General features: G+C 45.1%; 1 protein-coding gene across 4 annotated transcripts in view; it reads right to left on the bottom strand.

The window, feature by feature from the left end:
* The window catches only part of Ds (dachsous cadherin-related 1), a 299205-nt gene that overhangs the window by 45662 nt on the left and 238970 nt on the right, over positions 1 to 14573 (bottom strand). For 3 of the 4 annotated variants that reach the window (XM_083086173.1, XM_083086176.1, XM_083086175.1), the window contains 2 exons: positions 7561 to 7741; positions 1859 to 2341 (listed from right to left, as the gene is read on the bottom strand). In XM_083086173.1, coding sequence (XP_082942299.1) covers positions 1859 to 2341; positions 7561 to 7741 — 664 coding nt within the window. The remainder of the gene's footprint in view (positions 1 to 1858; positions 2342 to 7560; positions 7742 to 14573) is intronic. The other variant, XM_083086174.1, reaches the window with a different exon arrangement.

Below are 14573 nucleotides of genomic sequence, written 5' to 3'. Positions count from 1 at the left end.
ATTATCCTGCCAAAAATTGTGCAGACAGCACATTGAGTTTAGCTTCCTGGGATTATAACATTACGAAGAAATGAAGAGATAACGAAGCTGCGTTTGAATTACATTTTGTATAGACTCACTTGTCCATCACAACGATCACATAATTACGATTTATCTACGCGTGTCATTGCTGTAATACCAGTGTGAAGAATCTGAGAAATGCGTTTCCTGATCGCGGTAGATCGCGCTTGAACATCCCTACGAGGGAGACCGACACCACGACAATGACAACGGCAACGACGAAGACGACAACTGAGAATCTACTATGAATCGAGGCCGTGCGTCGTACGGGGTCAGGATACTTTTTAACCTCGGATAGCGCAGCTTACGTCCAGAGATCCTTCTCCTTTCTCTCGTTTCGTAGTCGGTATGCTCTCGCGGGAGAAAGAGAGACGGGACAAGCGGAACCGAGGAGAGAGAGAAGGAAGGACACATGGAGAAAGGGAGAGAGAAAGAAAGAGATCCACGTCGTCGCTCAGCGAAGAAGGTACATACTCGATGCCTCGCGCATTGATATGCAACAGGCCGCATATGCGGGCCACGCCGGGGCGAACAATACGACCAACCGGTAAGGCACCAGCGTGTAAACTATCCAGTATCCACGAGCCTATAACGTACCGTGCCGTACCGCTCGGTACCGTGCAGGACAGTTTACACGGTGCATCGGGTATATGGCGCGGTGAGCGCGGGTCGTGACGCGGCCTATCTTGCATCAGATGTACCACCAGTGTGGAAACACGGATACGTACCTCTCCTCGGGTCTCCCTCTCCCTCCTCCCCTCCCTCCCCCTTTTTTCCCTGGCTCTCTCTCCTCTATCCGGTGTCTCGATATATCGGCACGAAGTAATCCACCCACCCGTCCGCGACCTTACCGGAGCTCAATCTCCCCCCTCGCTTCCTTTCCTTCTCGCTCCGTAATCTTAGTCTTCTCCCGCTTCTTCTATTCCTCCCCTTCTTTCGATGACCACCTGTTTGGCTCGATCGGAAAGAACCTCTTTCCCCGCTAACCTATCTTTTGCTAAAGTCACGGACAAAAGCTCTTACGTTCGACACGCTGACTGGAAATTTACGAAATTTTTTTCTCGACACCTATATTGTCGTCGCATGTTCGGCGCTACATGAAACATGAATATCCTTAAATAGCGCGCGGATACGTGGGACTTGCGCGTGCTCACCAAAGTATATCGAGGCGTCCCGTCGTGTAGCGCTGCGCTTTACGTATCTCGTATAAAGAGGAAAAGGCGGCGTGGATATCTTCATTCGTAATGCGCTTCAGCTTTTAAGGCCGAGCGTCGTGCCTGAACGTACGTTCACGTATACGTAGGCGTTTGTGAAGTCTTCGGCATTTTACTCGTGACGCGACTATGCTAACGCGGTAGCACCGCGCGTGGAATACGTTTTCGAGGCATTTGCCGGATCGGAGATGGTACCTTCGTTCTAGAATCGACCAGATTAACTCCGGTATGCAAACATGTTCGCTGTCATGTATCGTGACGTCGCGTAAAGATAAATTTTCTGCTAAGTATTCTTCTAAGTACAAACTTTAAATTTGATTAAGCAACGAAAAAATCATCAACGCACATTAATACAAGAATGATGCGCGAAAATTGTACATCAGGAAACAACACTCCTTGATATAATTGCTCATAAATTTATCAAATTTATGCGGCACATCGATGAGGAAAATCTTTGTTATTCATCGAGTGACAGTCGTAATGATATTCTCGACATGCGTCCGTGGTTACATCGAGCGATGATGGGTTGCGAGACGTAACGGTCGACCAATAAAAGAACTTTGCATAAAAGCGAATTGACGTACCTGTCGAGGAGGATGACGCTGTCGTGGTGTCCTTTACGCCGCCGACGATGCTGTTCTGCGGGATGCTTTCCTTGACCGTGACAGTGTAGCGCGGTTTCTCACAAGTGGCGATTCTGTGTCCAGCGGAAGAGACGGTGACCTTGACCTCGGCGTCAACGAGGCTCTTCAAGCCGGCCGCGTCAGTCGCCGTCACGTTGAGCTGATGCAACGACGATCGCGAGAGCAAGCTTGGTCTCGCCACGTGCAGCTCGCCGGTGTTTCGATCGATGCGAAAGACTCCGGCCTCGTTGCCGCTAGCGATACGATAGGCGATTTGGCCGGAAAGCCCGGCATCAAGGTCGGTCGCTACTACCTTCAAGATTGGACCGTGTATGGTGTTGTCGCTACGCAAGGTCACGTTATATTTACGCGGCTCGAAGATTGGCCAGTTGTCGTTCACGTCCGTCACTTCAATGCGCACGATCGCTATAGTGCTTAATCCACCTGTAAATATATAATGATTGATTTATTAATAATTTATAATTAGTTTGTAACAAAATTGTTATAAAATTAGTAAGATCAAGTATGAAGAAGTAGAATAATTTAAACAAATTTTCTAATTATTTTACTATTCATATACGGTTTATTATATAATTTATTCCATATTATTATTGTATAATTGTTATGCGTAAATATAGTATATCGCATCGACATGCGACAATTCCGTCAGGTAAACTCCATGTGACCATACTCATACATTATATTAAACATTTAAAAAATTACTGAAAAATTTAAATTACAAGAATAAATATTGTCTGTAAATAAACGCAATCGGGAAATGTATCGGAAATGTTGATAAAAAAATTACCATAAGAATTGAAAGCAGAGAATTGAACGCAGTCCGCAATTAATATTGTGATTGTTACAATCTTAAGAATCGTTTGTCTCGTTATATCAAAGTAATGGTTTCAAGTTATTACGAATATAAGTACCTGCAGAAATAATAGCGCATAATATTATAATATATTATTATGTTGTGTGTTTTATTAATATTTAGAGTCATCATTCAGAGTTTTATGCGAGTTTTAAAAAAATCTATGAGGTGGCCTTTATACTATACACTTATCCGCGCATTTCACATGGAAGCGAGAAAGAAGTGCGCGGTCGAGAGCGATTATGTTTATTTCATTCCCGGCCGAAATCCTCTTATTGAGCCAAATAATGTCGGGGTATTAGCCGACGTAGAGAACGAATCTACGGGGACGCGCCCGAAGCCGGTCGGCATAAATCACGGACCGCAGCCTCTTCTCGGATCCAATCAGCCGCTGGCCTCTCTCGCTCTCTCCTTTCACAGGTTTTCGTTTCATCTCGCTCTTTTCTCACTGCGTTCTTTCTTCAGTTTTTTTTTCTCGCTCGGTATCCTCTCTCTCTTTCTCTGGCATTTTATTCGGACACGCGCGAGCACGTGTGCGTCGACGTGAGCTCTTTTACTCCCGCGCGGGGGGGTAATGCGCCGTTCGTAGTAATATTTCAAACACGAGAAGCTTATGGGGTCCCCAAATGGCCGCATCTCGCAGTGTCTTAACGACCACGCTCTTTTAGACATCACGATCTCTCGGATAATAGCTTTGCTGATAGATCGATTAACTACAATCGGTGAACTACGCGTACAATAAAATTAGAAAATATAACTGATAATGAGATTGTTATTTTACAGGAAAAATTATTACGCGACCATTCATTTGTCTCGTTCGTATACATGCAGCGTTCAATGTGCGATCGTCTAATCCGGCAAGTAATTTAGTTGTCTCATGATACAGAACGCTAAGTCGTAGAGAATTCCTTATTTGTCAAATTCGCTATAAATTGCGCTGGGCTGTGTCTCTCGCACGCATTTTGCAAATGATAATCACAGATTACTAGTATTATTTTTGTATCTTTTCTAAGAGCGCAATATCGGCGAGAAATCAGATAGTGTAACAGAGTACTGCGAGCTCCTGGTCGTCGCCGTGGATTTAGGCGAAGCATGACGCAAGTGTTAATATCAAAGACAGTGTATGTAAAACGGGTAATCCGATGTTTAAACGGTTTACAACCGTAACTCATAGTAATGTATGGACTCGGACCGTGCGGAGCGCTCTCTCAGGCGCGAGGAGATTTATAGGTACGAGTGTCATTGGAGTCATGCGTCAAGGGTCCGGTCTCTCGCATCCCGTGCTACCACGGTCTCTTGTGCCCCGGCCTCTCGTCTATAGAAGGACCAAGTATCCGTGACGACGCATGGACAATATCGAGATATCGAGACACCGATCTGATCTCTAGACAACGGACGTAGTCACACGGAACTTATTGAAAAAGCTTGTTGCGACCCTAATGACTTTTAATTGCGGACACGATGCGCTTTCATAGATAAATCAAATCGCGCTTATAGCATCCTTTTGTGGAGGATAAAAAAAAGAATTGATTAAATACTCACGTGTTCGATACGGAACACCAAAGGACGTGCCAAGAACGAACCGACTTCCCGGGGATAGTTCAACGGCATTTTAATGCACGGTCCGATATTTTGTGGCCGGTGCAATCCGGCCCTTTTAATTTCACGCGCTCGATCGCCGGGATGAGTCCTTTTCGAGATTCGTGCGGCGGGGGATACGAGGGTTCCGAGAGATTTATACGGCCGGTAGGTGCGGCGGTGCTCAACCTCATAGCGAGATTACGAATGTGCGAAGAATGAGTTTCACAACACACGCGTATTACAGACACATGTACTTGTTATTGATTTTTTGCATGTGGCTTTAGTTAGAATTTCGCGTTGACGTTAAACAATTTCAATAACAGATTCAAGGTCGAAAAATAAATGTTTCTTAAATTACTTACACCGAGTTAAACAGCAGACACTTGCTTTCGCGTAAATCCGTAAATTTATTTTTTTCTTCACTACAAGCGAGAAAAACGACTTGTTCCATTAATATGCCGCGCGCAAATGCGCACAGCTGATTTCAAAGTTCGTTACAATGTGCGAACTGACAGCTCGCTCGGTGACATATCCGAGATTATGCGCGGTATCGCGCGACGTCGAGAAGTGGAAATAAATAAACGCAAAAACGGTGCGGACAATGACACGAACGTCCGGTGGGAGTTAAGCCTCCAAGATTTATGATGCCGATGCCAATAAAGTCACCTTCTTCCTAGTGTGTATAGTTGCGAAGCGCGCATCGCCCGAGAAGTCGGTGTGCGTCCTTCCGGACGCGCCTTTCTTTACATTTGTATACACCTGCCTACGTATATTGTGAGGCAGACACGCGTTCTCGCAGGTATATAATTTCAAGAAAACAGATAGCACATCTCTTTTTTTCTATTTCTTTCCGTCAACACGCGACGATAAATCGAAGATGCGAGATAAAATCTATCCCGTTGGCGGGATATCTTTGCGCGACAGGAATTGCTTGGAGGATTTCGCCGAGAGATTAACGTAGAAATTACATTAAGATATCGTACCCGCGCGTAATCGATACCGATTCAAGATTCCTCCCCTTTAAAGGATATTCTCGGTAAAAGAAAATCCAGTTCGAATAACATCGGTAATTCTATCACATTGCAAATATATTGAAAAATGTTTTTTACAAGAAATTATTTGTTTCTTCCATATAATTTATTGTGGCGATTAAACCCCAAATAAATACTCGAAATTTGCAAAAATTTTTATCTATCAATTGTTACAATTCTCTTCATTAACTAGCGGCAAGAACAATCAGCAGAGAGGAAGGCGCTTTAAATTTATTATTCGAGTATTTATTCATCGATTGTCGAAGAGGGACGGCGCCTCCTGTCAACCGATTTTACGTCCGACTCGTTTAAGGAAATCCATAGATATCTCTCACAGATCCTGCCTCGATTCACTCGTAAGTAATAATTATCAGCACGGCCGTGCACGCCGCGTTATCCAGCGCTGTTAGCACGATAGTAAGCGGCACGGTTTGCTTATCGTCGGCGTCTCCCCCCTCGATAAATATCGACGAGGAATACGCGCGTTGCAGCGAGTCGCGCAGGGGATGAACGCAGGCGGAGAGCTCCGTCGTTGTCCGCGTAGCGAACGTCAGCAGGTGATATAAATCATGCGCACCTGGCCCGCGTGGTTCACGGTGGCTCGCGATTCGCTTTACTGCCGTCGCGCCAAAATGATTCTCTCCGCGCGAATTACAGGTGGGCAATAAGAAGAATTAATCGCCGGCGTAAAAATAAGAGGCAAGGAGGAGGAGGATTAATGAGTCTCGGACGCGCGCGGCGCCACGAGGAAGTCTTGGACGCGAGGACGTGCGAATCGCCGGAAGATATTTGTAATCATTTCCGCGCGTCCCGGACTTTGATTGAGATACAGTATACTTTCGGACGTGCCATGTACGCGTACGGTAACTCGAGATATGAAATTTATCTAACTACGAGAGCATCCCTCCCCCCCTCTCTCTCTCTCTCGTCATTTCCATTCTCGGCGAGTACTGCGAAATTGGAATTCGCGCGCAGTGTTGTTCCTCTTCTTGCTCGTAAATTTTTTACAAACATGCACGACTGTCGCGACGCGCTAGTCAGCAGGCATATAAATCACGTCGGCGCCGGTATTCGCGGTGCATCGCTCTCCGCGCTCCCGTATGCCTCCCGGTGCCCGTCATATCCGGCCGGCATTCTATTGTGCATCCTGACAATATCCACCGACACTCTGCCGCTCTCGCACGGCGGACAATCGTATCGATAACGAGCGACAATTACGTTCGCGCGCTTGTTTGCAAAACGGCATAACGCCAACAATAGTTACCCTCCTCTTCCTATGCCTCTTTGATCTTGCGGTTTTTCAGTAGATATTCTTTCCTCGAATATACTATCCTGCCTCATTCTTCTTCCCGCGCTCCAAAAATTCTACAAAAAATCACGCAGTGGTCGCCGGTAGCGTCCCACGATGGATCAATGGACCCCGCAGTCATTGTCCTTTCCCATAAAGCGACCGGCGCGCTACCGCGTTGGAAATGGCCACGGAGAACCCGCCATCGCGACATAAATCATACACCCTATTACAGAGCTACTAGATCTCGACGGGTCGATAGCCAACCGTCTTTTCCTCTCCGCGACGCGCTGTTTCTACCTTCCTCTCGCGTTCCTCTTCCCGTTTCTACACGCGCGTGTCTTCCTTCGTCCCGCGCTGCCGTTTCTACTTGTTTCTACTTGTGTCGTCTCGTCCCACCCCATCCTCCGTCCCCCTTATCGATGCCATAGTGCGTACAACGGTACTCGCACGCGAACGGCAAAGTTCCTACGGGCATTGTTCCTACGTCGTCGGAACGAGAGATCGCGATCGCACGAGATCTCGCGATCGGACTGAATCACCGCAACAGTGTGAATATCTCGAATTACAATAGGTAAGGATGTTCAATGTTTAGATTACGAGGTACGAAGGCGGAAAGATTAATGGTAGCGATATTTAATATCAAATAATAACAGAAATTAATTTTCTGTCGCGATATTTTTCATCTTTTAATAACATATTTAAACTTACGGATTTTAATTATGGAAATTAATATATCGCTGATAAAAGCAAAAAATGATAAAAATGAAAATGTCAAAAATTATCAAAAACAAATAATATTAAGATTCGTAATTGTTTCATATAAGAGTTTGGTCTAGGTCGACAATAATCGTTTAATAATCAATAGAAAGACAAGAATAACACAAACCTCGATCGGTGGCGATGACAGGCAACTCCAGATAAGGCGCTGTTTCTCTGTCCAGAGGCGACCGGACGCAAATATCCCCCGTATCACTGCGCACCAGGAGCTGCTCGCTCTCCAGTCGACCGCCAGCCAGGGTATAATTGACCATCGCGTTTACGCCGCAATCGGGATCGGTGGCTTGCACCTGCAACAAGGATAAATCAAAATCAGAATGCAATAAAACACTCGATATATGTAATATGAAATATACATTTTAAACATAAATCTCAAAATTCATTTTCCGTACATCTTGAATCGATTAAAACGAATTCCGACGAATTAAATATCTCTGCGTTATAATTATAAGAATGCGAATAATTTGATAATTGTGACCGCACTGTTTTATAAAACAATCATAAAAGCAAGAAAAATTAAAACTGTTTTCAGAAATAAATAATATAACTAATGTTTTATAATAAATAATTATACGATGACACGTACAATCTGACACCGCGGTTGGAAAATCGTCAAGTTTGTTCTTCAAAGTTGTCTTGTTTCGCAGAATCGCGACGAATAGCCTACCATTGAAATTTATCGATTCCATTTGTTCGTTGTGCAATTTTTTTATTTTTACCGCAAGAAAACGTAAGACGACGCGGATGACGAAGGGCGCGATGTCGTCGCGCCTCCCCGAAGGCAAAATCCACCCGAGAGAAGCACTTTGTTTAATTTCGCCCGGCGTTTCTGAAACGGGATACCCGCGGATCGCCGGGGAGGTGGTCCATTCGTAATCTGGGCCCAGTGACTAATTTGCGAGCGAAGCCTTCGTTTTCTTGCCCTCCCAGAGGAGGACCCGAAGACGTTACCGCGACGGACGGACGAACGTGGGGGCGGTGATGGACGCCTCTGTGCTTCCAGCGTGTGTGATTTATGCGACGATTCATCGCATGCCCACCTACCCACCCCTCGATGTAATACAAGTTACGAGATTTCGTACGAAAGGTCGTTAACGAAAATGCCTTCCCATTTTTTCCCCGTCGAAACGTCATCGTCGAGAGACTATTTCCTCCGAGAATACTCCGAGTATACGCTCAGTCTCATCGGAATCTTTCATTTCGATTAAGCTTGTAAGCTTCCCCAATTGGAAGTATTTTAAATCTATTATTGTTCTATGGTTTATACGGTTTGTGTGCTCTACGCACATATATATGTATATCGAATGCTAAATTCATTTCCATCCGGAAAACCACGTTATAAAGGTTCCCCATTTTGAATTATGATAGATACGTCGACGTTGAAATGAATAGACTCCCACTTGAGCGTGAATACCCGAACAATAGTTCCCGAACAAGACTTCTCGCTCTGAATTGCGGTCTAAACGGTATTTTCCTTCGAGCGACGTGATGTAGAATTCGCTCGATGATTTATCGCACGTTTCGAATACGCGTATCACCGCCAGAGACACAATGCGAGCGCGAATTTTTGCAATTTTTGCACAGTTAATATCGAGAGATAATGCTACCCGATAGATCGATAGATTACGATCGATTCAGTCGATCAGTAATTGCCGTCGCAATCGGCGGAGCGTGGCCGAGGACGGGGAGGAAAACGAGGTAGGAAGGAGAAAAGAAAACACTCGTAAATTTACCGGCACGGGACGTAATTTGCAGGATATAGTGGTAGTCGTCTCGTGTGCCACAGTCGTCGGGAACTCGACGCGGGAGAAACCGAGACGCGAGTTTCGACCGGTAATGAACCCCTTAACCCAGGCAGAGTTGCCTTAATGACAGTTTAAAGTTTCTTCTCGCGTTTGCGGTATCGCGCCGGCCATCTAAGCCGTGATCCGAGTACTCGGGAGAGAATCGTTCCGCCCATGTTGAACGGAAACGTGGAATCACGGGATGTGATCGCGATCGCGCGCCGATGATCGATTACTTCGTTACGACCCAGTCGATTTTTCGCGATAACGATGGCATACCGGCTAGATTATATTCGCGAAAAAAAAATTATATACCATAAGAGAGCAATGGTTAACGCAAGCCATTCTCGCGTGTTTATCCGATGGCAGAGATAGACGCGTTTCGTGATAAATTAAGCGGTTACTTGTGTTGCCACAGTTGAAAATAAGTAGTCGTGTAAAGTCTCTTCAACCATACGCTAATAATATAGAATCATGTTTTGTATCGTGTTCTTTTTTTACAAAGAAAGCTGCAGGTATTTCTTTTTTCTTCGTGAAGCTTTTTCGCAATTAATTGCAAGCCTGATGACGGTTCGATGAAGAATGCGCGGGAAGAAATTAAATTTGCTATCTGCCAGGCAATAATATTCCACTCGAAAACAATGTGTACGAGAATCGTGAGAATCGTAGAGAGGGCGCGTCGAAAGAACAAGATTGCAATCTTGAGCTACAATTAAGGAGGTCGGGGCGGTTCGCGCGGAGAAAATATTCCTTTCTACGTAGGCGGATCGCTAACGGATCGCATAGGCAGACTAGAATAGAACTCCTGAAAGTCGATAAATCGGTAGGGTATACTCGTCGGCATTTGTCATTACCGCGTCCGATCTGATAGCGCCGTAAATGAACGGGTATAATGAGAAGAAACGAAATTATAGCGCGAACGCATTATATTAAAGTGTACACGTTATGTGTTATATTAGCCGTTACGCGTGTACTTTATCGGCATTTATATCGCTGATAGTGGAAGCATGGCGATAGGGAACATACAGGGAGGGAACTATAAAATATTACGACTCGTCCCGCGTAATATGCGCCGCGCGTTATAATAAACTGGCATTATTAATATCTTCAAAGCGCTTCGCGGTCGAGTTAAAGCCGCTGTCCCGAGCGCGTGTGAGAATTACCATCGTAGAAACCTAATTTGCAACAACATCCCCTGGATGCTCCGCGCGCGTCCGCGTTATAATATCCATCGTGATTTTTCCACAAGCGCGAGTAGCGCATCTATCCAACGTGCTAACAGAAGGGCTCTGAAAGGAAGAGGCGCGCGGCCATCGCGGAGGAGGGCGAGGGAAGAAGAGAGAGAGAGACAAAGAGACCAGGAATTGTAGAGCCAGCCACGGGTAGAGGTAGGATGGAGGATAATAAAGCAGGAGTCCGCGAGAAATGATTTAGTGGCAAGCGGTCGAATAACTTTCCCGCCAACATTGTTGCCACCTTGAAGCGGCGATGCGCTCTTCTGGCGGCTCGAGTCGCGTATCGAGCACCTCGCTGGGAGGGAGAGACGAAAACGAAGCGAAGAAAAAAGGATCGACCTAGGGTGTGGAAGGAGGGAAATTTGTTGGGCCATATGCGGAACCTCCTCTCAGACGGCAGAGAGAACTATGGATCCTCGACATCCCCGCGTCTTTCTTCTTTTCGGCAAGCGCGAGAGAAAGAGGGGGATAAAATGCGAGAGCAGAAGAAGTGCGGAAAGAAGAAGAGAGAAACCGAAGGTCTTCGCATCCTCCTCCATTCCACTCGGACAATCATGCTAATGAATTATTGCCGAGCAATATCGGTGCTGATCCGGACAGCCGATTCAGGCCCACTTCGATGCCCCCTCCGCGCGATAGCGCGTACACTGCAGTTATAACGTTTGATTTCGGCCATCCTACAGTCTTGTCTTCGTTAGTCTTTCGCTCCCGCCCCCTCTCTGTAATCATCTTTTTGTACTGCTTTCGTCACCTCTTCTTGCCGAAAGTTTCGCTAATCATCTCTCGAGATTTTATCTCGATGAGATTATTATGCCTCATTATTTATGATATCATGAATGACATTTTCTATTAAGAAACCTATTATTAGATTCGATATTCTTAATTGCAAACATTAAAAAAATTCACTGCGAATCTGCTCGATGAAAAACTTTCATGAAGGAACGATAAAATACATTCGCTGTGATACGTTTACGTAGGATCAGAGTGTATTAAATCGCGAGCAGTCTAACCTGCTGTTCCAACCCTCGGCGAGAGACTATACCGCGTGATGCATTGTTCCGCTTGTTTTGTTACTGCCCGACCTTGCGAGGAATATCGATTTCAATCGACGTGTATGCGGAATACAATCCGATGCGGATTCCCTTCGGTAAGACAGACCAGACCAGACCGAAGCCACAAGATCGTAAATGCTTTGTTCGCTTCGAGAGGAAACCTCCTCTCCTAGATTCTCGAACAAGTAATCGAAAGAATGCTTTCTCCGAATCTTTTTGCGTGTCATGCTCGGTTGCGTTACATAATAACATCACATCATGTAACACGAATTGAATTCTCTCACACATTCGAGCACTTAATTGATTTTTTCTCTCTATCTGATTTTAATTTTATTGTAGTATCTAAGAAATAAGGGATAAATTGTAAGCTTGTATGGTTAAAAACAGTCAACAATAGTTTGCAAAGCAGTCATAAATCAAGATTAAACTCCCTACATTATATGACTTACAATAAGTAACATCACTTTTAGTATTCAACAAATCGAATGGGAAATCACTCCTTTCCATACACTGTGCGTAATGCATTTTACAATCGCTTAAAGTGGCCTTAAATCTTCCAACGGTCGCAAATGCAAGTGTGTAATATAAATAATCTGAATGTCCGTCCGCGATCAGATAATCGTATTACAGGGCGCGCAACGCAGGAGCCTCTCTCTCTCTCTCACCCCCTGCGTATCTTACGCGTCGAAAACCTCTCTGCGTCCCTTTCTCGCCATCCATCGTCCTCGAGCAGAGAGCAAGAGAGAGAGAGAGAGAGAGAAAGGTGAAAGACGATCGAAAACCATCCCCGTCGCCCTGGTGGTCGGAGTATCGCGCTCGTTGTCAGCGGGGTCCTGGTGTTCGTTCGCCAGGACCGCGAGGAGAAAAAGCCGCGGGTCTCATCCTGGCTATATGGCACACACTACAGAGAGAGAGAGAGAGAGAGAAATGGAGAAAAGGAAAGGATTGTCTGTATATATGCGGTGGCTGTCTACACCGGTTATAAAATACGGTGCCTCGAAAGGCTCTCAGCATGCTCGCGCCTCCACCTTTAAGGATGGCGCGCGTACCTTCTCCCCGATTCCCCTCTCTCTCGGTTCCTCGTGTCTTCTCTATCGTCTTCTTAAGCGCGTTGAGATCAAAGTAGCGAATTTATTTACCTAATTGTTACAGCCGTAGAGAGTAACAGGTCTGTTTTTATGATACTTGGTTTCTTATCTATCGAAAAAATATATTACACACTAGATTCGGAAGAACAAATTGCTCTTTTTATGTAAAAACATGGAAGAGAACGGATTTCATGCCTTCTCGCGTTATACATTCGTCATTTTCAATTCGAAATTATTTCGTTATCTCTTACGCCCTTGACATCTCCGTCTTTATATCTGCCTGCTGCCGCTTCTGGTCGCTCTGCCGTTTGATCGTCGTGACCGGTGTTAGACGCGTCGCGTTGCATCGCTGCAACCGGCCGCCTGCAGTCACCGACGTCTGAGACGACCGTCGCCGCCATCGTAGTGCAACAAGTACAAATTGTCCGGCTATAAAAGTTATCGCTATAAATCGCAGATGACTCGCCGCGACGCATCTGGTATGCGAGCCTTCGAGCGGTGGGACGATGACGCAACGCTCCTGCGAAAACCGGGTTCACACACACAATCATAAGTTATGATCTACAAAATCCTAAAGAAATATCAATCGGTGTTTAAATAGAATTGCCAAATTAGTGAATTTTATCGCGCTTATAGAGAAAATATTTTAAATAATCGCGCAGATATATAAAAATTATTTCAAAAAATTTCTCGTATGAACGAGCGTATTTATCGAGGCAAGTGTAGCAAAATAGTCGTGCGTGTTGCCGATCTTTCGATGTGTCTACAGAAATATACAATCGGCGAACATTCAATGTAGCGACTCGAGAAGCGCTCGAAAAAAGGTGCAGAAATAAAAATGTTGAACCGCAAAATGAACATTTTCTTTACAATGTTTGAGAGGAATAAATTGTCTATAGCAAGTCACGCGAGATATTCATATGAGAAAACGGGAGAAATAATGAACCCGTTTTAAACCCGTTTTAAATAGGGCATATTTTATCCATAATTATCTAGTTATTCTATTATGCTATTTATATAAAAAACAAAATAAAAGATCTCGTTTTATTAAATTAAATTTTTATTGCTAGAAAATCTTTAAAAAAAGATCCAAATACTGCAATTGCAGGCCCGAAATGTTGTATATAGATGCGAATCTGGACGCGCCGTGAGCGTTTCGCGTGCGCGTGGCAATTATTATAGAAAGTTATGAAGTTCTCGTCGCGAGGCACCGCGCGATGCCCGCGAAGAGTCTATTAACGGGCGATAATCGATCTTCCACGTAATTGCCGGACCGGTTCGCCGACGTCCGCTATCGTATTGTGTGCCTAAGCGCGATTCGTTTCGGTCTTCTCTCTCACCAACCGCGCTCGATATCTAATCGTTCCCGTTCGCTCACCTTGTAACCGTAACTCGGCGAACCCATAAAACGATTCATTAACGGAGCACAATAAATTACCGCAATTGTGAGAACCGCATCTACTTTGTACATTTTTCCATTCAAGATTGTACTAAGATTCAAACGCGCATTCATGAATATTACGAATCGGTTCGCGAGCAATTGAAAATCTCGGGAGGATAAAATTGCACTTAATCGTCTCAAAATGATTTGGCCTGCAGGTTATTATCGAACATCCCGCACGTCTTTATACGCCAGAGAAACGAACCTCTTCAACTATGATGGAGCTCCAGCGAAACATTAGTCAAACAATCTTTCGGCATTCTGCGCGCGTCAGTATTTTCCGACATCATACTCTTGGTAGGAACTCTCTGCCAAGTATCGTCCGCAGCTCCGGTGCGCCTTGATTAATGCAAGCGATTCACGGAGCTAATGGCATCGGCTCTCCCGTATTTTCCTCCGTAGGAAAAAAATATTTCTTAATATTGTATGAAATTCCCGTGCATTAAGCTTACCGAGGGGGCCTCGCATTCCCCGGGGTCAACGATGCCGCGCGAGCGCGCGAAGCATTTACCGTGTGTACTA

This window comes from Camponotus vicinus, unplaced genomic scaffold (assembly GCF_025532165.1).
Source record: "Camponotus vicinus isolate PSW18456_S1 unplaced genomic scaffold, iyCamVici1.0 SCAF_13, whole genome shotgun sequence".
Taxonomy (NCBI): domain Eukaryota; kingdom Metazoa; phylum Arthropoda; class Insecta; order Hymenoptera; family Formicidae; genus Camponotus; species Camponotus vicinus.
The sequence above is the reverse complement of the archived record's forward strand: the minus strand, read 5'-3'. Positions and strand labels throughout refer to the sequence as shown.